At 36.4% G+C, this 26,222-nt stretch overlaps 1 protein-coding gene across 11 annotated transcripts in view; it reads right to left on the bottom strand.

Moving 5' to 3' along the window:
• Nucleotides 1-26,222, bottom strand: part of sox13 (SRY-box transcription factor 13) — a 69,942-nt gene that overhangs the window by 32,149 nt on the left and 11,571 nt on the right. For 2 of the 11 annotated variants that reach the window (NM_001442728.1, NM_001442729.1), the window contains 1 exon segment: nt 10,721-10,867. In NM_001442728.1, the coding sequence (NP_001429657.1) occupies nt 10,721-10,812 (92 nt within the window). In that variant the 5' untranslated portion in view covers nt 10,813-10,867. 11 annotated transcript variants of the gene reach the window in all.

Below are 26,222 nucleotides of genomic sequence, written 5' to 3'. Positions count from 1 at the left end.
CCCTAAACCCAACCATCACAGTTATGAACGTCTACACCTTTCCCAACCCTAAACCCAACCATCACAGTTATTAACGTCTACACCTTCCCCAACCCTAAACCCAACCATCACAGTTATTACCGTCTACACCTTCCCCAACCATCAAAGTTATTAACGTCTACACCTTTCACGAACCTAAACCAAACCATCACAGTTATTAAAATCTACACCTTCCCCAACCCTAAACCCAACCATCACAGTTATTAACATCTACACCTTTCCCAACCGTCACAGTTATAAACGTCTACAACTTCCCCAAACCCTAAACCCAACCATCACAGTTATTAACGTCTACAACTTTCCCAACCCTAAACCCAACCATCACAGTTAATAACGTCTACAACTTTCCCAACCCTAAACCCAACCATCACAGTTAATACCGTCTACAACTGTCCCAACCCTAAACCCAACCATCACAGTTATTAACGTCTACAACTTTCCCAACCCTAAACCCAACCATCACAGTTATTAACGTCTACAACTTTTCCAACCCTAAACCCAACCATCACAGTTAATAACGTCTACAACTGTCCCAACCCTAAACCCAACCATCACAGTTAATAACGTCTACACCTTCCCCAAACCCAACCATCACAATTAATACCGTCTACACCTTTCCCAACACTTAACCCAACCATCACGGTTATTAACGTCTACACCTTTTCCAACCCTAAACCCAACCATCACAGTTATTAACATGTACACCCACCATAACCCTCAACCCAACCATCACAGTTATTAACGTCTACAACTTTTCCAACCCTAAACCCAACCATCACAGTTAATAACGTCTACAACTGTCCCAACCCTAAACCCAACCATCACAGTTAATAACGTCTACACCTTCCCCAAACCCAACCATCACAATTAATACCGTCTACACCTTTCCCAACACTTAACCCAACCATCACGGTTATTAACGTCTACACCTTTTCCAACCCTAAACCCAACCATCACAGTTATTAACATGTACACCCACCATAACCCTCAACCCAACCATCACAGTTATTAACTTCTACACCTTTTCCAACCCTAAACCCAACCATCACAGTTAACGTCTACACCTTCCCTGAACCTAAACCCAAGTTAGTTTAACGTACAGCTGCGAGTTGCGGAGGCCTTTATACTTCATGTGCTCGCCATTGTACTGTTATTTGCAACCACAGGGGGCAATGCAGAGTCTGACTGTCATGACAAAACAGATGAAGTCAGCGAGTGGATGGAGGAGTTGCTAAATGAATGAATATAATAACGTATCAACTGAACTGGTTGTGGATAAATTTGGAGAAATCTCATGAAAACATTTGGTGATAATGTTCTCTGTTAAATATTTCCGCCATCTTGCCAACAACATCACATTGTGACATCTTGTATGGTTCAGTGGGATCTTGAAAACTGCAAGTTATGCCTCTAACTTACTACAAGCTATGCCCCCTTCAAGTTACACCCCCTGTCTTGCAGTCAGCAGACGGATATCATAGCCTGGTACTACAGTAAATGCATGGAATTGATTTTAAACTGGTTTATGGTGCAGCTTTTCTCCTGGTTTGTTATATCAGACTTTAAACTAAATCTTCAGGATTTTTGTATTTGAGCTTTTTTGAGCTGGTTGTGTGACCGGTCCGAGAATAAAGACCAAACCATATCTAGACAACTACCTTAACTTATGATTCACACGAACAGCCCGTGTTCAGCAAATTTGCAGCACCGTTGAGTTTAAAACATAAACAGTTTAAAAATGTAAATGAAAAACTATTTCAATCTTAACAAGAGAAAACTTAATCATATGATCTTTACTGTTTAAACTGCCAGCCCTAATTGACAAGTGAAGTTAATTTGTGCTGAAAAGAAAGATTAAAACACCAGTTATGAACATGAATGTGTCTCCATCTATTGTTAGATCAGCTCAACCAAAAAAGGCATCTTAATGCCAAAAATCCCAGATAAATAGTCAAATAACGCCATATGCTATTCTAATTTAATTCTCTGAAAATTACATTAACTTGTAGAATTCAAAATTTCTGCAAGAAAATTTTGAAGACAATGCAGAGTGCTCAAAAAAAGAGTATTTTGGTTTTGTCCTGCTACTGTCTGGGAAGAAAGAAGAAACCACCCAAAAACACACACACAGCTGACTGCTTTGCATAAGGAACAGAAGGGTTTTTGTGGAGCCCAGACACAGGCCGCCCCATTCAAACTCTTTCACCCAAACCACTTCTTCAGGGTCTCCTAGACTCAGGAGCCGAGAGAGGATATTTGTGTGTGTGTGTGCGAGTCTGTCAACACACAGTCAGAAAACAGATGCAAGACTCTAGTGTGCCCATCAAGTATCTGGCCGTCTCAAGTAGCACACGAAAGCCTTCTGCATTGAAGGACAAGAGGGAAGAGACGGACAAGAAAGAAAGGCGACTTCAAAATTAGCCGAGGTCTATAAACACCTCTCCACAACCCCCTTCTCCAATCAGCACAAAAGAAACACAAGACAGCCCAAAGAAAACAAACACAACAGGGAAAATGAATCTCTCCCTTTTTGTTTCGCTCTCTCTCTCTCTCTCCATATATATAAAAATGCCCATTGTTACAGAGAAAGAACAAAGGAAGTTTAAACAATGGGCACGACATGGACAAAAGCAATAGGCTGCAGGAAACACAGCAGGGTAACAATACAAACGGAATGTGCCGATGGTCCGTGGCAGAGAAAAAAAAAAAACACTGAACACTCACTGGGCCAATTCCAGTTCCTCCTGTACTTTTTCATCCACTCTGAGAACACAAAAGCAGCCTGTGAATTTACATCAGGAGAAAGGTCGAACGCTAAGCTCAAACTAGCCAAGCAACTTGCTGGAATTGTTTGAAGCAAAGAATTCAATGGAGCAATCTCTTCTTTTGAAGTGGTGATTTTCCAATGTACCACCCAGGAAAACAGGGTAGCTTTGGGTAAAAGGGCGTTGTTCGCTTTTTGTGTTATTGTCTGACCCCGAAGCAAACAAATGAAGAATTCAGATGCAAAAACCTCTAAATACCGTCCGAATGTCTTCTAAAATGAGCACTTTTCTCAGCTTCCTGTGTTTACGTTCTGTTATTTCACTTTGAATGTAGTGAAAAGAACCTATTTGTTGGCATAAAGTGTGAAATTACTAAACCTACACCAGTTTTAGAAGAAAATGTCAGAGGTTTTAGCATATGAACTCTTCAAATGCGTGTAAAAGGAATGGGATTTGGTTGGGAATAGGTGCAACAAACTAGTCGAATACAATTGGAATTACTGTCCATGTGAACCTCAAACTTGATATGGTCTTCCCAAATCAGATTTAGATACCAAGGACGAGACCTCCCGCCCCATTCCTTCCCCCGGGAACCAAGTGCACTCAAGAAAGATCCTTGGAAAATAACCCGCCACCATTGGTGCATTATAAATAAACACTTGCGAGGGGGTCTGCGCTATTCTGTTCCTATTGTGAGGAGGCTAAAATTATTCCCGTTCCCCCAGTTGAGGAGCGCTGATCCATGAACCAGGTGCAGGAAGTGTGAATTTGTCAGCTCCTTCCAAGTGCACTTGTAGTTCTGTAGATATTCGGGTTATTTGCTTGAAGGGATTTGACTGTCAAAAAACAGCACAGCCTCCAGCTCTGAACTGACTCATGGAGATTAATGCTGGAGTAAAGGTTTAAGTGTTTAAGAATGTTGCATTGTAAAAGAACAACGGTTGGATGGGTAATTCTTAAAACACGAAGGCTGAGAATATACGCAACATTACATAATATCCTTCTTGCACAATTTGCAAGGAGAAAACTTTATAAATCATGCTGACTTTTTGTCAAATGCAAATATTTTGGAAACCAGTTTCAGATTTATGTACAAATTTTACAACATGTCAGCACCAATAGCCTAGCGCAGGGGAGCTTAATATGTTGATCTCGATCTACCGGTCGATTGCAAAGCAAGATAGCATGGTATTTAAAAAATAATAATAATAGATGTTAGCCTTTCATCAAATCTCACTGAAATTTGTCGCTTGGTTGACATACAGGGCAGCCTGTCTGATATCTGACCTTTTCTGAAGCATGGGTATCCATATTGCTCTTAAAACTGCCAACTCCGCTAAGTCCTGCAAAACTATAGCGGCCATAGTTTTCCAGCACTTAGCGAAGTTGGCGCGGTTAATTCCGAATATTGTTCCACCATGACTGATGATCATTTGGTAGTGTGCTTGAGGCTGGCTATCAGCAGCTACTGTCTGGACTATGCTTCCCTTGCTGATTACATTCAGTGAAAGTCATCAAAGTAAGGTAATGACACAAATATGAGTTGTAGGCTATTGCACAATATGACTTCATACAGTTATGCAAGGTACATTAATATTGACTATTTTATAATACATCATCTAAATGCATTTCGTGTTTTACATTTAGAATTTCTATAGCTTCCGAGAACCAAAAAAGTCCAGATATTGATAAATAATTTTATGACAGGTGTTTTAACATAAAGTTATGATTGAATTGCCTCTTGCTACAGTTATGAAAGAGTTTGACAACGAGCAGGAAATGTTCATGGGCCAATGACATCACCACATTGAAATGGTCTATATATTGTACAAATACAGAAATGTCAATATGACCATAAATAAGCATATGTTTTGCATTTTTAGATTAGGTAGATCATTTTGAAGGGGTCATTTTAGAAGTAGCACCCCTGGCCTAGTGGTTAGCACGTTAACGCATAGCACTGGGTTGAGTCGAGTTCGATTCCTGGCTCGAGGCCCTTTGCCAATCCTTCCCCTATCTCTGCTCCCCACACTTTCCTGTCTGTAAAATCTCTACTGTCCTAAACAAATAAAGGTAAAAACTTTTGGTGAAAAAAGGTGAAAAACTGAATTTTTTTTTAACAAAGTATTTATGATCTGTTCCAATTAAAATTTGAAATATTATATTATATTAATATTATAAATACTTAATATTATTTTATATTATATACTTAATATTATATTATAAATATTAAGTGCACTGTAAAAGGTGATTATTCACTTTATAAATGTGAGTAAACCCATTGCCTTAATTGCGACAAGTTGACTTTACTTACAAAATGTGAGTAAACCCTGTGTGAAGGCAGATTAATACTTGTGCGTCAAGCGCACATGTTTCAGCGCAGCTTTCGCAGGTTCGCATAGCCCTTTTCATGGCTGATGCTGACGTGCACCTCTCAAAAAACTGTACATATGCTGCAACAAAGTGTAGTGCAAGCTCTGTGATTGATCAGCTTGGTAGCTGTCACCAGTGTAGGCGGGACAGAGCAACACGAACCCCTTGGAGTGAGTGTTTACAAGTGTCGAGTGCTATGAAAAAGCTCCAGATGGAAACGTTGTTGCATGCCACTGGTTACCACCTCTGATAGGTAAGTTTTAGCTACTTGTATATTGAGATAGCATTCAGAAAAAACAAAACACCCGCAAAGAAACTTAACATAGAGCAACATAAAACCAACTGCCTGCTAGCGTTTTGGAAATGTTGTTGCAAAGCAACACAAACAGCATAAGAAGCGCATGGCTACGCACAAGGCAGGTGCCGTGGGTCACAGCGATCTTTAATGCAGAAGTATAAATCAGCCTTTACTTGAAACTATTAAGTTGATTTGACTTCATTTATATAATTATGCACATAGTTTATTTTCTTAAAGGCAACGGGCTACTCACTTTAAGTAAAGTCAACAAATATTTTTTTTACAGTGGGATCGTGTTAAATTTGATTGTTTTTAATGATTTAAAAATCTTGCAAAGTAATTAGTGTTTTTAAAGTTAATGGCAAAGTTTACCAATTTTAAGTGTAACAATCAAATAAATTAAGCTATTTAAACTTAATAAATTTGAATGAATAAACTGAATTATAATAAAAAAACATCAAGTTTAATTAATTTATAACTATTTGATGTGTCAATTTATTCTTTTCCTATGCATGATAACTTTAAAAGTGCTGTAAAAATACATGATAGTCCATATTGCTTGATGAGAAAACCCATTATACTTAAATTAATACTTTAAATACTAACATTTAAAGCTACTTACACTCTAACTATTTAAAGCCTTTTTGTTTTCCGCCCAAATATTTTATTAGCTCTCTAATAAAAGTAAAGAGAGGGGAAAAAACAATACAATATGACTGTACTGACAGCATTGTTCTTAATCCCCTTTAATCTTGCCTTGGAGCAAACTATGAATGTGTCATAACTCGGCGATAAGAATTATAATGGCAAGCTCTTATGTCAGCACATGCAAAACAAGCCCAAAAGAATCAACAGTTTGATTGATGGCAACTGCCAGTCGCTCTAACAAGAGAAGTCGCCTGCAGTTTGTTCTTACCTGTCTTTCGGATGTGGAGCCATAAGACGGATTTCCAAAGAGCTCTGCTAGACCTTTGTGGTCTAAGATAACATCAGCCTCAAGGTTCTTTCCTTTTAAGCTCAAACACCTCTGAAATGAAATGCTTCCCACGTTCAGGAGCGAGTGAGAGACAAAAGCTTAAGTTGCTTTACAAGTCGCAACGTGCCGCGGCCTCACATTCTGTCCCGCTCTCCTCTGATGCAAATACGGCTTGTTCTTTGTTGTTTCCAACTCTCCCTTGCCTCATGACGGTATTGAAGTGGTTAATTTCCGCATTGTGACAAGTCAGGCTTGTAAACATTGTCAAAAATACAAATAAAACTGTCAGAAGCACCAAAGACAAGTCTATGCGCGCAAGGATGTACTTTTACAGCAACCACTTAAAGATTCACAGTTTGAACTTTGAAGGCTCTTCAACGTTTCCAATGTAACAATCTGACATGTTGTTATAACTTTACAAACACCTGTTGATATCATCCCTTGCTTGGAAAAGTTAGGAATGATATCAGTAGGATTCCCTATATAAACTGTAAAACCCAACAGTTAACTTTAACAAATGAAATGAGTGTAGTTAACTCAAAATTGACTGAAAGTTAATTCTACTCATTTGAAAAGTTTTGAACTCAGTGTTGAAGGTAATGAGTCAATTAAATATCTCATTACTTCAGCTTAAATCGAGTTAGTTCACAGTACTCATATAGATTAGTTTTTGAAACTTAAATGGTTTGTAGCAATCGGTTTCCTCAAACGGTTTGAGTTGACTTAACTTGTTGAGTTTTACAGTACTCGGCTGGCTTGAGTTCTCTTCATTTATTGGGCTTTACTGTGTTCAAATTGCTTTGTTTACTCAAATATATTAAGTTCACAGTACTCATTAGGATTAGTTTTTGAACTAAAATGGTTTGTTCCAATCGGTAAATGGTTTGAGTTACCTTAACTTTTGGGGTTTTACAGTGTACATGTGAACACATTTAGGTCAAAAGTGCCAATAAATAAGCCTGTGCGCAAAGATTTAAATGTACAGCAATCACTAAAGTCTAGATTGTAGACTTATAAAGGGTTGTTTGAAGGATTAGTTCATCTGGATTAGTTCACATTTAAAGGATGACTTCACCCACAAACGAAAATTCAGCTATTAATTACTCACCTTCATGTTGTTCCAATTTCCAGACACTCGTCTTCAGAACACAGATTAGGATATTTTAGATGCAATAGAGAGCTCCCTCATCCTCTATAGACAAAAACAGTCCCGAGACATTCAAAGTCCACAAAAGAAACTAAAAACAATGCATGTGACTTCAGTGGTTCAGCTGTAATCATACGAAGCTCCAAGAACACTTTTCTGCACCAAAATACTTATAATGCCAAAAGAATCATCAGCATAACACATATGTTTTGTAGTGCTTGTAGTAAACGTGCCCCCTGACCTTATACGCAAGACATTGTTGAACAAAGTTGTTTTTACAGGGTTTTTTTGGCGCAAAAAAAAAGTGTTCTTGAGCTTCGTATGATTACAGTCGAACCACTAAAGTCACATGGAATGTTTTGGTTTCTTTTTTGAACTTGGTCTCTTGGAAGTCTCTTGACACCTCCATTAATCTTTAGAAGACAAATTAAGATATTTTAGGTGCAGTAAAGAGCTCCCTCATCCTCCATAGACAGAAATGGGGCATTAAAAGTTCACAAAAGAAACCTAAAACTGTAATCATATGAAGCTCCGAGAACACTTTTGTGCACCAAAAACACTCCATTAGAATTAGCAGCGCAACACAAACCTTATATTGCTGGTAGTAAATGCGCACCCTGATCTGATATGGAAAATATTGGTGTACAAAGTTGTTTTTTGGCACACAGTTATGTTCTTGAAGCTTTGTATGATTACAGTTGAACCACTAAAGTCACGTGTAATGTTTTGGTTTCTTTTCTGGACTTTGAATGGATCCAGAAAAAAAAACAAAAAGTGTTTCTGTCTATGGAGGTTAATGAAGCTCTCAGATTTCATCTAATATATCTTAGATGGAGTTCAGAAGATAAACAAAGGTCTCAGAAACGATATAAGGACAAGTAATTAATAACATTGTTTAAATTTTTGGGTGAACTAACCCTTTAAACTTTACAAACACCTGTTGTAATTCAGCAGTTTACATAAAATAAGAATGAACTGAAGGATATTACTAGATTCCCCAGAAGACAAAATAGGTTGCAAAAATAGAATGCGAAAAACAAGCATGTGTGCGTCTACAGAAATCACTGAAGACTCAAGTTTAAATGCTGCATTTGAAAATCGGTCATATAATCGTTATTAGGCATGTTATAACTTCACAAACACCTGTTGTGAACCAGCACTTAACATGAGAACACATTTGATGATATCAGTAAGTTTGCCAATAGACAAGACAGGTGAACACTTTGTTCAGGAGTGCCAAAAACAAGCCTTTGCGTGCAAAGACATCATTTCAGACCGATTGAAGTTGAAAACTGGAAGACTCTTCAACACTTCATTTGCCAATTAGACACATAATAACTTTACAAACATCTGCACTTGACCCAATGTAAGAATGCCTTGAATGGTAGGGTAAGTTTCCCCACAAAAACAGATGAACACTGTTTAAGTTCAGGAGTGCAAAATCATTATTTTACAGCAGACACATTGTAGAAAGTTCTAGGCTAGTTTTTAACAGTAGATGCTGTATGCTTCACAAAACAGCTGCATGCTGCCTGCATCCAATTCAAACCTAAAATATTCATAAAGGAAAGGTTTAAAACCTAGCCTAGAATGCCATGTACTTTAAAACTAATCTAGAGCACCATCTTCTGTTAAAACTAGCCTAGAGCGCCATCTGCTGCAAAAACAAGCCAAGAGCCCTATCTGCTGTTAAAAACTAGTCTATAGAGCGCCATCTACTGTTAAAAACTAGCCTAGAGCACCATCTGCGGTTTAAAACCAGTCTATAGAGTGCCATCTACTGTTTAAAACCAACCTAGAGTGCCATCTGCTGTTAAAAACTAACCTAGAGCGCCATCTGCTGTTAAAAACTAACCTAGATTACCATCTGCTGTTTAAAACTAATCTATAGAGCGCCATCTACTGTAAAAAACGAACCTAGAGCGCCATCTGTTGTAAAAACTAGGCTTGTTTTTTCTAGGCTAGAGCGCCATCTGCTGTTAAAAACTAACCTAGATCGCCATCTGCAGTGTAAAACTAGTCTATAGAGCATCATCTACTGTTAAAAAACTGGCCTGGAGCTCCTACTGCTGTTAAAAACTAGCCTAGAGCGTCATCTGCAATTTAAAACTAGTCTATAGAGCACCATTTACTGTTAAAAACTGGCCTAGAGCGCCATGTGCTGTTAAAAACTAGCCTAGAGCGCCATCTGCTGCAAAAACAAGCCTAGAGCCCTATCTGCTGTTAAAAACTAGTCTATAGAGCGCCATCTACTGTTAAAAACTAGCCTAGAGCACCATCTGCTGTTTAAAACCAGTCTATAGAGTGCCATCTACTGTTAAAAAACTGGCCTAGAGCTCCTACTGCTGTTAAAAACTAGCCTAGAGCGCCATCTGCAGTTTAAAACTAGTCTATAGAGCGCCATCTACTGTTAAAAACTGGCCTAGAGCGCCATGTGCTGTTAAAAACTAGCCTAGAGCGCCATCTGCTGTTAAAAACTAGCCTAGAGCATTATATGCTGTTAAAAACTAACCCAGATCGCCATCTGCAGTTTAAAACTAGTCCATAAAGCGCCATCTACTGTTAAAAACTGGCCTTGAGCAGAATTTGCTGTTAAGAACTAGTGTAGAGCATCATATTTTGTTAAAAACTAAACTCAAGCAAGAATATGTGATGCATTTTGAAAATCTCAGAAGCAATGCGGAATCGATTTCTTAAATTAATGTGTACAAATATGATATTTTAGAGCAATTACTACTGACAATTTAAAGAATTAAAACGTCAAATGTAAATTAAATGTCAACATTGCACTTGCAAGTCTTTACAAACACCTGTTGTAAAACAGCTCTTGTTATATAAACCTGTGCCATACACTATTTATCAGCAACTTATAAAGATCCACAGTTTGAACTTTAAAAGCTCTTCAATATTGCACTTTCCAATGTAACAATCAGACACATTATAACATCATAATCCCCATTACAAACCAGCACTGGACCCAATATGGCAGTACATTAGATGGCAATTTTTCCCAATAGAAAAAAGACAGGTGAACACTTTCATGTCTCCAGCTGTTGAAATCCATAGGATCTTCCAAATCCACCTCTTAAAGACTTTGGACAAGAGACAAATGGTTTACCAACCTCAAGAGTATCTGATCAGTACTCATTATCTTCAGCTCGTCTTTTAGAAATCGTTCCACTTGCCAATGTGCAAGTCTGGAGAAGCAGCTCATGATGTGATAAGGATGACGGTGGACATCCAAATAATAAAAACTAGCCAGTGAGCACCTAGTAATAGAGAAGAGAGTTGGCGTCTCTCTATGACGGATGTGGTCAGGAAAGTATGCCCTATAGCGAAGGCAAACAGTAGCATTTGCATGGCGTTTGCCTCCGTTATAACTTTCCACTGAGTACTTGACACAGATAGGGATTTGATAACATTGTAAATGTGAAACAGGAGAAGAGCGTCCAAGAATAAACAAAATAAAATAGCAAAATCAGACTAGATATAGATAGGGCGCCTTGTTTGTGTTTTGATTTGAATGCAGATGACATTTGCAAAAACAAAACAAAAAATAAGAGATTAATATCTACTAGTAAACGGAAAGACTAAATATAGATGTAAAAACTACGTTGGAAGGTAACATGCGTCATTGGTAATTGACAGAGTTACTATTGTAGCTTTTACACGCAGTGCTAATGTGTTAAACTATATTTGCGTATTAACTTTAATAAGTTGTTTAATATCCAGATTTAAGATATTATGTTAGATTTTATTATGTTATGTTAGTTCTAAGTGAACCTAAATGAAAATAGACTCATAAAAATAGTTTTTGTATTTACAGCTATAAGGAAAAATGTATCTACTAACCTATGTGCAAGTAAAATAGATTTTAATGTAATTAATGTTTAATTAATTTATTTAATGTAATTAATGTTTAATTAATTTAATTAATTAATGTTTAATTAATTTAATTAATTAATGTTTAATGTAAAATTTATATATTTTTTCAATATTTATAAGCAAGGCAAGTTCATATATAAATATATAGCACATTTCATACACAATAGGAAATCAAAGTGCTTTACATAAACAGGCATGAAAGAAACAAGTATAAGAAAATAAAAATAAAAATATTAAAAACGAATTAAAATGTGTTAAAACTGGTTTTAAAGGAATGAAAAAGAAAAGAAAGACATAACGCAACCTGTCAGACGTAGCACAGTGCTCATTCAGTAAAGGCACAGCCAAACAGATGTGTTTTCAGTCTGGTTTTGAATGTGCCTAATGTTGGAGCACATCTGATCATTTCTGGTAGCTGATTCACTCTGCTTTGACTAAACTCTTTAAATTTCTAATTTATTTGATCCTAAAGATCTAAAGGATCTGTTAGGTGTGTATTCAGTGAGAATATCTCTAATGTATTGAGCTCCTAGGCCATTTAGTGATTTATAAACAAGGAATAATACTTTAAAATCTATTCTGAATGTAACTGGGAGCCAGTGTAAAGACCTGAGGACAGGTGTGATGTGCTCTGGTTCTGGTCAGAATCCAGTGAGGAGTCCATTGCAGTAATCCCCCCTGGTGGTGATAAAACCATTAACAAGTTACTCTAAATCCTTACTGGAAACAAATCATCTAATTCTTTCAATGTTTTCAACATGATAGTATGCTGATTCACTGCTTAAAGTATATTTGGAAAAAGAGTAAGTGAAAGTAACAATCAAATAGAAAGATATTGTTAGGGCCAGACAGAATCTGCGGACATTTTTTGCTATTTCTGTGCAGAATTTTGTTTAAAAAATCTGCAGATTTATGCAGAATATCGGAACTAAAAACTAATCATATAATAATTAATTAAAACAATTACTGATGTTCACAATGCAAAATACAATTGCATCCTAATTGGTAATCAAAACAAGTCTCACACAATATATCTGCTTAAATATTTATTTACAAACTGTTATGTACATAAATCATATGAACATTTTCTAATTAGTTATTAATATTAATGAAATTAATTTGAAAACTAAATAAATATAAATTGACACACATTTACACAAGTAAATAAATAGACTCAAAGATGGGCTAAAAATATGCTGATTTCTGTGTGCGTAGATTCCATGTGGGCCAAGTTATTATATAGATAACCTGCAATTTTACAGCATATAGGTGATGTCTATGTGTACACGTTTAAGGAAGTGTATTAAGTGTTTGTGTTGTACTCGATGGTTAGCATCAACTAACAAATCCAGTAAATCCAGAAAATGTTTCTTTTTTTTTCGTAGCTGTACAATAATAACAATAATAATAATGATAATATTAATAATGCCTTTTATTTATAAGCACCTTTTAAAGCACTCAAGGACAGCTTACAGTATATCGTAAACACATCATAAAAATACAAGCAGTAAAAAGCAATAGAGAGGATATTAAACCAGCAAATCATTAAAAGCTATCCTGAACAAAAAAGTTTTGTCTGAGTTTTAAAATGGGAAATAGTGTCCACCTAAATGTGCAGAGGCAAAGCGTTCCATAACTTTGGTGCTGTGCAACTAAAAGTCCTGCCACCAAGATGATTTCAACGAGCACAAATGAGTGTACAAATGAAGAAGCTCAGAAAGATAGTGAGGTGCCAAGTTATGAAGAGCTTTGTAAGTTAAGAGGAGGTTTTTGTATTGTACACGATAGTGAACAGGGAACCAGTGCAGGTGAGAGCAATTGGAAATTGGAGTTATGCGATAAGAAGCACACAAGCAAGTAACTATCTCAGCTATTTAATTCTTAATTCACTGTAATCTATGAAGTTGCTTATCAGGGTGTTTTTAGTACATGGTGTTTTTAGTTAACATTTATGCTTTATTTCAACTAACAAACAGATTTGTTTTAGTTAACAACTTGAATATGGATAAAAGTTACTATATTATCAAAAAAAAGGTTTTGATCTTAAAAATAAATAAATAAATAAATGAATAATAAAAAAAAAATCAAACAATACAAAAGTGTATTGCATAGCAGATGAAATATTTTCTGGAAGAATAACAATGATAAAAATGTATTTATCTTAATGATGGGGAAAATAACAATAATATAAAGTATGCATGACATGAACAATTATGCCAGCAAATAAAATACATACAGTTAAAGTCTAAATGATTAGCCCGCCTTTTGTTTTTCAAATATTTTCCAAATGATGTTAAACAGAGCAAGGAATTTTTCACAGTATTTTTTATAATATTTTTTCTTCTGGAGAAAGTCTTATTTGTTTTATTTTCGGATAAAATAAAAGCAATTTTTAATTTTCTTAAAACTATTTTGAGGTCAACATTATTAGCCCCCTAAAGCATTTTTTTATTGTCTACAGAACAAACCATCATTATACAATGACTAAATGGCTTTAAATGTCACTTTAAGCTAAATACTAGTATCTTGAAAAATATCTAGTGAAATATTATGTACTGTCATCATAGCAAATATAAAAGAAATGAGTTTTTAAAGCTATTATGTTTAGAAATGTGTTGAAAAAATCCATGATATTAAGCTGTTTGTTAAACCAATAAAAATGAAGATGCAAAAAAATGATGCCTTTAGCGAAAGAAAACCAAAAAACTAACAAACTGAACAAGTGAAAGCTTTCGTGCTCATGCAAAATGTCTAAGAAAAACAAAAACTGCAGTAGATTTTCCAGTTCATCAGTCGCAAACCTGTGGCAAGCTAATAGTCAAAACAACGTGGCGGCGACACAATAACATGAAAGACAAGCAAATTCATTTTCATTAAACAGGACTGAGGTTTGCGTAATAACAGCTCCTTTTTCGACAGATTTTCCTCTTCCGTGAAAGGGACAGTCCCTGTCAGTCCCCGCCTAAACTCACCGGTCTTCATGTTTTGAATGCAGGAATGAAAAACACAATGCAAATCAGCAGGGTTTACACATGGACTTTAGGAAATACAAGCACACACGTATTCAAATGACTGATGCGTGTTATTCATTTGTGAAGCTGCTTATGTATCGACTATTTCTGGATCTTCGCTTTCATTTATAGCTTTAAAAAACTCAGCAGCATTGTAGACTATAGTATTGATTCAACATTATATTTTTGTAGTAATCATGCAGCGCAATCGGAGTACACATTGGTTTGTTGTTTGCTTTTGGGATCTGATTGTTTGCATTCGGACCCGGAAATAGTGACATCAGACATTGGATTGCAGCGAGTCCCATTTACACTTGTTTGATTTGAATAAATGCCACCAAACTTTAAATCTTCCTGGAAAGTAAGAGACAAAAAAAAAAGAGAAAGCGTGCGTAGGTTTTTAAAAATGTAACAGATTAATATACTTCCATCTTAGTAGTTGATAAAATTATTATTCAAGCATTATTTAAAAGTGTAATTATTATAAAATAAGTATTAGAATCCACTATCAATGGCATTATTTTACTTATTAGCATCAACCTACTAATTTATTAATACTAAAACTTTTTAGCCAGTGGACAAGACTGAACTAGCAGCTAAATTCAAAAGTTTTAAAACCCCTCCGAACATCTCGGAGATAAAATATGCAACTTTTAATCAAGCTGTAAAACTTGAATCTTGTGTTTACTGAACAGTACATGCTCTGTCTACAGAAGTTTTATGAGTGAATCAACTGAAACAGCAAAACAACCATTTTAAATATAGCGTACAACCCAGTTAAAGGAAATGATCACCCAAATTAGTGAAAGTTACCCCATTTTTTTTTTTTTTTTTTTTTTTTTACTTACCCAAAAGTCATTTTCAGTGTACATGTTTCTTTTGTTATGTCAGACAAACACAGTCAGGGTAGTTTTAAACATTATCCTGGCTACTTCATGCTGTATAATTGTGTTGTTTAGTGGCTTATTACATTTTGAAGCCTCCAAAAGGGCACACATCTATTGACAAACTAACTCGTATGTTGCCAGGGGGTTAAATAAGGTGGCAGAGAAAGCATGCAATGACAAAAAACGCCAGCAAATTGAGAAAAGGTTTGTGCTGCAAACCCTCACAGCACAAACACATTAAAATACGCACTGCTTTTTCTCACATCACTTTAAAATAGCTGGGAACACAACAGAAATGTTTCAAGGGGACCTTAAAACCATACTGAGCCGGCTATTTAGGTTATGGTTATTTAGGCTAATCTTTTTTTTTTTAACTTTCCAGGTTCTGCTGGTTGCAATTCCCGAATTTTCATTGCCAATGTTAAGCCAATTGCAATGGTTCATATTTGGTTCAGTTTCGAATTTCCACAACCATCACAGAGCCCGGGGGACCAGAGTACGTGCTCCAGCTTGGCCGCCCCTGGTTCTAGGCTAATAAATACTAAAGACGCTGGAATTAGGATGTTAAAATAAAAAAATATATATATAAAAAAATACTTACATGTGCTGTCAAACGGTATCAAAATATTTTCTTAATTTGCTGGTCATCATCATCTTCATCATCCTTAGCGCGACAATCCATTACTGGATTCTGCCTGCCTCAAGTAGTTTCCGCCAATGTTCTCTGTCCCGGGCAACTGCCCACCAGTTCCTTATTCCTAAAACATTGGCGTCACTGCTAACGCAGTCTCGCCATCTTGGTTTAGGCCTTCCTACTTTTCTTTTGCCTACCAGGTCAGTGCTGAAGATTTTTTTTTTGAATGGCATTTTCTTCCATACGCATGATATGTCCTGCCCACCTTAGCCTCGCAAGTCTGATATATTTAACTATATCAATTTTCTTTATACAAGGCTGCAAGCTCATTGTTGTGACATATCCTCCATTGATTATTGTCTTTTATTGGGCCATATATTCTCCTCAGAATTTTTCTTTCAAAAACTAAGAGCTTTTGTTCTATGGCTTTTGTCATTGTCCACGTTTCTGATCCATAGGCCAGGACTGGGCGAATCAGGACTTTATAGAGGGATAACTTATCTTAATTTGCTGGTGTTTTTTTGTAATTGCTTGCGTTTTCTGAAATTACAGCACGTTAAGCTCTCTCAGCCACTTGTCTAAAGACTTGTCTTATGAAGTGGGTTTTTATAAGACAAATATTTAGCATATTAAAAACAAACTCTAATCAATGACTTCCGGATGCTGGTGATTGCACGCCATGCACAACTGATGTATACAATGCAAGACACATTCATAATAGTAGTTCAAGGAACAGACATGTCTTGTGGGAAACACTTACCACACAGTTTGTTTGCCACAGAGGATGATAACAAACAAGAAAACTTGTTGGCTTGGTGTTATTGTATAATCCTATGCAGTATATTACTCTTACAAATGTATCTGCCTATCATACTTCGTATATGCAAGTCGTAGGGATGCAACGATTACCCGATTTTACTATTAACTTCTTGTGTTGTCACGATACTGATACTCGGTACCAATCGATACTTAAATTTTAAGAATGTCTATTTATCGAGAACTTTGAGCGCCGTTGAACACATTCCTAAACAGCCATTGTGTTCACGTGATCAACAGAAATGACTGTGGCCGTGAAGGTCATCAGTTCACTAAACTCACCGCTGTTTACTAAGTTTAACCACAGATACAGAGACACTGGAGTGTTTTTAAGCTGCAATTCATCAGCAGATCATTCGTATGTCAGCTTGTAGACAAACCAGCTGATCGACGAGACTTTAAAACGCTCCAGTGTCGCTGTATCTATGGTTACAGTCAGTAAACGGTGGCGAGATCGGTAAACTGATGGCCAATCACAATCATTTCTGTTGAGCTTGTAAACACAATGGCAAATCAGCACCGTTTAAGAACGTGCTCAACGCGCTTAAATGTTCACGGGAGATGGATGTTTTTAAAAGTTCAGAACCGATTGGTAGTGAATTTCAGTATTGTGACCACCCTACTCCTCACCACGCTTTTATACGTCACGATTAATTAATTGTAAAGGAGTTTCTATATGGAGTTATGTTATGTAAAAGTAATGCCAACTGTTCGCTAGTTTAAAGTTAAAAGTTTTAAATAATGATGCTTTTGCACTTGGCGTTTTGCGTGTTAGTGTGCACGATCACATTGGCGCCCTTTATTTAGTCACAAGGCGTTAAACGTAGACTGAAAACGCAAGCAAAAAGGGTCCCGGTGTGCACTGACCTTGAGGCTACCAAGTAAGGGCCGTTCACATATTGCGTCTTTTGCAGGCAAGTTCGTAACTTCCAATAGAAGCACAGGCTTGCGCAAGCATATTAGGAGCGACGGGCTCGCGGACTATTGTTTGTTTTCTAGTATTAATATTTTGTGCAGTGTTAATTGGTTACTAAACAACAATAAATAACACTTAAAAATATAAGGAGTTTTCACATTATATTCTAAACTAGTAGTGTTTTGAAATTAATAATCGTGAAACCGTGATTATTCCTCAGACTATAATCTAACAACCAAAATGTATGATTGTTTCATCCCTAGCCAGTCACACTTAATGTGTACTACTCCCGTCAGTGATTGGAGTTTATAATTGGCATGGTAAACGTATAAACATTTTTACAACAATAACAAATCAATCTGCTTTATAAGACATGCGTTAACCCCCTGGCAGCATATGGGTTAGTTTGACAACAGATTTATGCACTTTGGGAAGCTTCAAAATAAAAGCCACTTCCCATTACTAATATACATCATGAAAGAGCTGGAATAAAATTTAAAACTACTCCAACGGTGACAGAAAGCAGCCATAAAAAAAAAAACGAAAATGGCTTAAGGATGAGTATATATTGAGCAAACTATTCCTTTATCCATATCAAACTCATTTTTATTGGTGTTAAGCCTAATTTAATCTAATACAAGTTGAAATTACGTGTAAAGTTAATTTGATCAAGCTAAACATTTGAAGGCAGCCACTAATTTTTACAGCAACACAAAAACCCATGTTGAAAACTTTCAGTACAAGTATAAGGAGTTTTAATATTAATAGTCATCAATTCAATCATAAAATGACAAACTGTTCGCCTTTTGTGTGTCTATTAGTATGAAATGCATGTGTTAAACTAATTTTCCAAAAGTTAACAACAACAAAAATGGGCAAATCTGAAGAAACACACTAATATTTCCCATACATCCGTACGACACATCCAAACACACGACGGCAGAGACTCTCTTCAGTGTTTTTCCACAACAAAAGCTGCTGTAAAGATCAGAATTTTGGGCTCATGTTCTTTTGAGACCTTCTAAATAAGACGTATAAATGGGATGATGGTACGAGCACGCTCTGGACACAAAAGACTGAGAGAGGAGAAAGAAAGGAGAGTGGGTCGTCGGCGTTTTTTTCCTCCGTGTGCTTTTGAGAAGCGCAGGTTAAAAAGCAGCCTCTTTCATTGTGCCTCTCTGGGCCTAAAACAGTCCGGTTATTGTGGCGCCAAGTGAAAGGCTAGTGTGGCATTTATCTGAGAGACAAGAGGAGGGGGCAATGAAAGGAGGCCGAGCACAAAACACACTTGGAATAAAGAAATATAACAAGAGAAAGGGAATAAAAGATGTTAGTGAAGGGCCCCTTTTGCAAAAAAAAAAAAAAAAAAGGCGCACAAAAACCTTCCACCACCCCCTTCAGGCAAAGAAAGACAAAGGCGAAATACATTAAAAATCTGCTGATTTCTAAGCCTGGCACACTTTTATGTCCAACCTGGATTCAGATGGACCATTTTCATTTTGTCTAACACGAGTCCACTGGTTCGTGTGATGCATTAGATGTTGTTTTTCCATCAGTACAGATCTCCAGAAGGCTCTGGATCTCACCAGCTCGTCCTTGAACGTCTGTGGGTTTTAAAACGAGTTCGGCTCTTTTGAGAAGAGACGGTGTGTGTCTGTGAGGTTGTCATAGAGATCCAGCAGACGTTTTGTGCTGTGAAAAACACAACAGGTGATTCGGTACAAACGCAGGTGGAGCCTTGGAGGAAAGCAGTGGAGCTGAGGAGGATCTCATACAGTGCTTAAAGCCTACATAGAAAACACAACCTGAATGACCTGGGGTCTCATTTGGAAAGCATAGAAACCTTCCTAAAAGTGAATAGCGATGGGTGCTTAGATTAAGTCACTATGCAAGTTTACTTAAAGCTTTGCAAATTCCAGCCTGATCTCACGAGAAAACGTCAGTATTTTACGTTTTGCCAGTTTAGTGGCTAATTCGTACGAATTCAGTCGTACGAAATGGTACGATTTTAAAAAGGGGGCGTGGCACCTGACCCCACCTCTAACCCCAACCGTCATTGGGGATAAGCAAATCGTACTAAATTGTACGAATTAGATCGTACGAATTCATACGAATTAGCCACTAAATGAAAAAGTTACGAATTGCCGTGAGATTGTGTTGCAAATTCTTATATTTGTTTTTAGAAATCGGTGGTCTGCAATCTTTTTTGTAGCAGCGTTTGTATTTATCATTTTTAAGGTATTTTGGAGGGCAGCACTGTGGCTCAGTGGTTAGCACTGGCGCTTCACAGCAAAAAGGTCGCTGGTTTGAGTCCCAGCTGGCATTTCTGTGTGTAGTTTGCATGTTCTTCCCTGGCTGGCGTGGGTTTCCTCTAAGTGCTCCCGTTTCCCCCACAGTCCAAACACATGTGCTATAGGTGAACTGATGAACTAAATTATCCGTAGTGTATGAGTGTGTATGTGAATGATTGTGCATGGGTGCTTCCCAATACTGGGTTGGGTATGGAAGGGCGTAAAACATATACTGGAATAATTGGCGGTTCATTTCACAGTGGCGACTTCTAAAATACAGACTAAGCCGAAGGAGAATGAATAAATGAATGCATTTTGGTTGGTATATCTGGGAAATTACATCTATATCACAAATGTACGGAACAACAATCTAACAAACTAATACAACTTCACCACAATGGAGATGCTTGTTTCCCACTCGTGCTGTATAAAGTGAATCTTATTAAGGTGGGCGCTGCACCTCCCACAATGTAAATGCATTGTTAAGCAACACTAACATTTGTACCATTATACCCTCATAGAAATGGTTTAACTCCATTCTACAGGGTTCATGCACATTTTTACTACTAAAACTCCATGAGTTTTCCAGAACTTTCAAGTACATTTTCATGACGTAATGTTTCATGTAATGTCTACATTTACATGGTAAATAATAAGAAAAACAATGACGTTCAAATGTTTTACAGCATATCATGAAACACGCAACAATCTATTTTGTTTATACATCTATGTACAACTGATTTTGCTTACACAGCACAAACAATGTAAGAGCAAGCTTTTGGCCAAGGAAAGAAAATAAGTAAAAGACAACAAACCGATATTTAAGTTCGGGCTGCACAATATATCGTTTCAGCATCGATATTGCAACGTGTGCATCCGCAATAGTCACATCGCAGGATATGCAATGTTGGGATTATAGTTTAATATACTGTAGAGTTTAATCATGATGGAGTAAACAATTATCATCTGCATGCATATTTAAAGAGATAGTTTACCCAAAAGTAACCATTTTCATTACACCCGTTACTTGTTTTCAACATTTATGAGTTCTCTTGTTTTTAAATGAACACAAAAAGAGTATAATTTAATAACTCCTATAGTATTGAAACAAGTGTGAGTAAATAGTGAATACATTTTAATCTTTGAGTGAACTGTCCCTTTAAGGCCTGTGACTGTGTGAATATTTCAATATTTTAAATGTTAAAGCATCTGGCCACAAGAAATGTTTTGTAACTTTAATAAAGATGAAATAATATACAGTGAAGACTCTGCAGTGTTGATTATTCAATATCTGTAGCTGAAGAGTGAATACCTGAAAACTATCATTTACTTTCATCTTTACTATATTTTATCTATGCTTGTAATGTATTTGTTTTGTCTTATTCATGATTCACTCCTCTACAAAATCCCCCCAATCAATCCAAATAAACCTGTTAAATCATCTGGTGAAATTGTTAATTCACAACGCAATATACATCACAGAAATAATAAATATTATATCGGCAGATTTTTCCAATATCATGCAGCAATAATTCAGGTATACAATTATTTGTTTAACTAATTTCCATGACTTTTCCAAAACTTTTCCAGGCCTGGAAATTGTCATGTCAAAACTCCATGACTTTTCAAGGTCATGCTGTATGAACCCTGATTCTAGTAGTGGAGCAGCACATCGCTTCCGGGGTCCGGTCTGCGATGTGCGCAATAAAGTGGGATCTTGCATAATCTAATGCAGACAGCAGAAGACAATAATTTATTTCAATTATTCAGCCTGGCATGTTTACTGCTCCAAAATATTTTAAATGTTTCTCAAAATAAAATATATTGGTGTCCGAAATCAGCAACTACCAGCTGAGTTTTTAAAAATTTGAATGTACTACTCGACTGATAGAAAAGTATGTTCAATACAGTATGAATGAAAGTAGTATGAATATTCAATTCAATTCAGCTTTATTTGTATAGCGCTTTTACAATGTAGATTGTGTCAAAGCAGCTTCACATAAATGGTCATAGTAACTGGAACAGTGTGGTTCAGGTTTTAGTGTTTAAGTTCAGTTCAGTTCAGTTTAGCTCAGTTCAGTGTGATTTAATCATTACTGAGAGTTCAAACACTGAAGAACCAATTCATCGATGCGTGGCTCTACCAATCCTGAACCATGCGAGGCAGTGGCGACAGCGGAGAGGGAAAAAAAACTTCACCTGATGGGAGTGAAGAAAAAAAACCTTGAGGGAACCAGACTCAGTTGGGCACGACCATTTTAATTTCTCCGCTGGCCAAAAGTCTTGTGCAGAGCTTCATTCGCCGTGGTTTAGGCTGGAAGATGGCCTCAGCGAAGACTCGTCTGTCCCTGGAACGTCGCTGGAATCAGACTCATGTTCCCCACGACCATCAGCGCAGCAGCAGCTCAGGATATGGCCTGGTCCCGGAGAGCTTGAACATACTACGGATGCCATTTTGTCATCATCAGGTGACATGCCGCTTCACTTCTAAACATGAATTCTCTTGCGGTGTATCATGGGATAGTGTAGTGTCCATTGGATGTGCACTTCTGAATCTAGCCAGAAGTAGTAGGTCATCCGGGTACTGTCTCGCATACTGTTTTTCGAATTCTAGGAATTCAGACATGCTACTTGGTTCACATACTCTTTTTAGCGTAATATACAGTATACAGTACTATGCAGAATTATGGGATTTCAGATGCAGCCACTGTGTTCAAAGAAGAAAAAGTTCTTGTTTTTTTACCCAGATGTTTAAAAGGAATATATTTTAGCATATATATTAGATCAAAAATTTAAATACAGTGAAACCATTATATTTTTATCCAAGATTATCATACCATTAGAATCTTATACCGGCCCATGCCTATTAGGGACCCCTTATGTAGTTAAGGCATACACACAAAATGGGAGTGGACATGTGCATACACCACTTCCCATGCAAAGGTTGTGATCAATGAAAAAATTAAATGGAAGAATATGCACAGCTTTAAATAAACTTAAAAAGTAACTTAATAATGCTACACAATAATGCCACGTTTATAAATAAGACCCCCGCTGATTCTAAGGCCATGTTTACATGACAGTGTTTTTCCTTTGTCTTTTTCGGGAAGTTTCCAGTCTACAAAACGTTTTTTTAAACAATCCATGCTTGCATATATCTGGGGAAATGGCTAAAAACGCATTACATATGCCAGGCCAGTATTTGGCACTGTCATCTTCTTAGTAAAAAGTATGATGGGAGATTTATTAAGATTCAAAGAGGGCAAAACTCAACTGTTTAACTCTATGGGAGTTTTAAAAGAAAAAAAAGTGGGGTCCTCCTTTAACATGTTCCTTAAACAGAACTGGAAAACATGATGGTGAGTCCATAACACCGGAAGCTGAACTTCTGCATCAACTGAACTTCAAACTAAGGCAAAAGCACCTAGTGGAGTGTTGGGATGGGGCAGAAAGCAGCGCTCCATCGCTCAACATGAGGACCCAGACAGGAAGACAAGACGAAACCTTCACCTTTCAGGACATCCTGAGAGCCTCCCTGCGCACCAGCGTCCACTGCACCAGCGCAGGACGAACACGTGCTTAAAAACAGGATACACACTCACCACACGCCTGAGAAACAACAGCCAACACAGAGAAGCACTGGACAGAGGAAGACCAGGAGGATATGATGGAGCGGGAGACGGATTTCATAGATAAAAATCCACATTCATGCCAATGGATCACTGCAGTCTCATAGTTTATGTCTACTTTGAGGTGTTTTCTCTGTGAGTTTCTGAAAAAAAAGTGCAAAACCCTCTAAATATAAGATTTTTCTGTTCTGTTCTGTTCTTTTAATCCTTAATAGGGTCCATTTTAGATAAATATATATACAGTTGAGATCAGAATTATTATCCCTCCCTGAATTATTCGCCCCAGTTTATTTTTCTCCCCCAATTTCTGTTTAACGGAGAGCAAACATATTTATTTAATATTATAAAATAATATTTATCAGAGTATATTTATAAAAAAATATATTTAAAAAGAAAAAAAAATCTAAATAATTCTAATTTTAACTGTACATACACAAAAAATAGTGTGGGTTTAGTAAGGTCACAAAACTTTGAAAATGCTTTATGAGATTTCATAAATTTTAATTAATATTTTTTATTTAAATAAATAAAATAAAGAAATATACAAATATTAAAATAATAATAATAATAATAATATAAAATTTTAATTAAAAAATAAAAAAAATTATTTGTCATTTAAAATATAATAAAAAATAAAATAAAAAAATATTAAATAAATATAAAAATAAAAACAAATAATAATAAAAACAAAATAAATGTATTAATTAAAATATAATAAAATTAATTAATTAAAATAAACAAATTAAATATATAAATATTATAATAAAACCCATCTCTGGGAAACATCCACACACACGCACACATTCACACACACGCACGCACACACACACAACGGACCAGAGGACCTGGAGGAAACCCACGCGAACACAGGGAGAACATGCACACTTCACACAGAAACGCCAACTGAGCCGAGGTTCAAACCAGCGACCTTCTTGCTGTGAGGCGACAGCACTATCTTCTGCGCCACTGCGTCTCCATGAATAAAATTATTATATGCAATTATTACCGATAATGTAATTACTGACATTTTAGTTTAAAAAATAAGTTATAAATGTTTCAAGAAATAAATAAGAACGCCTATTTGTTTGGTAAAAACGGTTGAGATTTTAAATGCAATATGTAGGTTTAGTAGTTTCTCTGAATATGTCAAAAGTAGACAAGTGGAACATTACATTGATGCTCTTTAAATCACAAATTGAACATACTCCAAAACAAAAAAAGCAGGAAAAAAACCACACACACACGCGCTCACACACGAGATCTCAGAAATCATGAGGAGGAAGGTTAAAGCAACAATACAAAATGGTGTTATTTTAGATATATAAAGATATTGCAATATACACAAAAATCAAGTTTACTTCTGCTTTAAAAAAGATTCCTCTGTAAGCCTCTTTATTAGATGCATGGCTAAAGATTGAACATTCTATCACCAGCTTCTCACCATCACCATGCTTTTATAAATTCATTTGGGAGCATAACATGCAAAAGAGCGTTGTTTTAAAAAGCACTGCTTGATAAAGTCTTCAAACATTCACTCTATGTGTTCAGAATATTTTTGTTTTTCATTTAAATGAGTTTTAAAAGCATGAGATATTAAGAACAAAAATAGGAGAAAAATCTCCTGTGACTGGCCCAAACACAGTAAGCAAAGGATGCTGAGCGAAGGGCAAAACTAATGCAACAGAGGAAGGAGTGACTGGAAAAAAAGTGTCTCTGCCAACAAATGTTGAGCTTGTATTTAAAAGCCACATCAGTCTTCTGTATCACACATGCTGATTACATCTCAGAGATGCTCCTTGCACAAGTAGAGGCGAGAAACACACACACTCCCACCTACAAACACACACACCACCCCCATTTCCACAGAGCCGGCACTTTTTTTTTTTTTCAACATCAAGCGCAAACATTAATATGTTATTCAAGTCAGCAGTAAAATTAACTTTTAACATCTACTGTTCTCCAGTGGCATTCAATATTGTTAAGAGGATTCCCAAACGCTTCCAAAAAACAAACACAAACTTTTAAAAAAGTGGAAATCTCTCCTGTAAAAGTGTGGTTCAACTCTAGAGAGCAGATATTTGTCAGCTCTGCGTACGGTGACATAAAAGTGACGCTTTCACTTCATTAAAAAGCTTTCTCTCGTGGTAAATGATACGTGTCAGTGATTCTGCGTTAGTGATGAGTCAATCTGGGATCTGAGAAGGAACTAAACATGCTATTTTTTCTTTCAATGAAAAGCTCAGGTGTCAGACATGCATGGTTAGCAAAGTATGTTTAAGAATTTGACACGAAAGTAATAGTAAGCAACGGCAGCATTTCAGTCGCTTTCATACTTTAGCCAATGCTTTTCACACTTTTTGGTTTCGCTTTCTTACGTTGAAGGCATTTTAATAATCTTTAGAGCACTTTTCCATTGTAAAGAACTTTTTGTGGAACAAAAAATTCAATGTGCATCCAATATTGAGCTATTTTAAGAGTATCGTCGCTCATTTTCTGTTCTCAGAATTTTCAGTCAGTATCATTAAGGCTTATTTTATTAAGCTTTCAAAAATAAA

The sequence above is a fragment of the Danio rerio genome, chromosome 11 (assembly GCF_052040795.2).
Source record: "Danio rerio strain M-AB ecotype USA chromosome 11, GRCz13ab, whole genome shotgun sequence".
Taxonomy (NCBI): Eukaryota; Metazoa; Chordata; class Actinopteri; order Cypriniformes; family Danionidae; genus Danio; species Danio rerio.
Note: the sequence above shows the minus strand (reverse complement) of the source record. Positions and strands in the feature narration are given on the sequence as shown.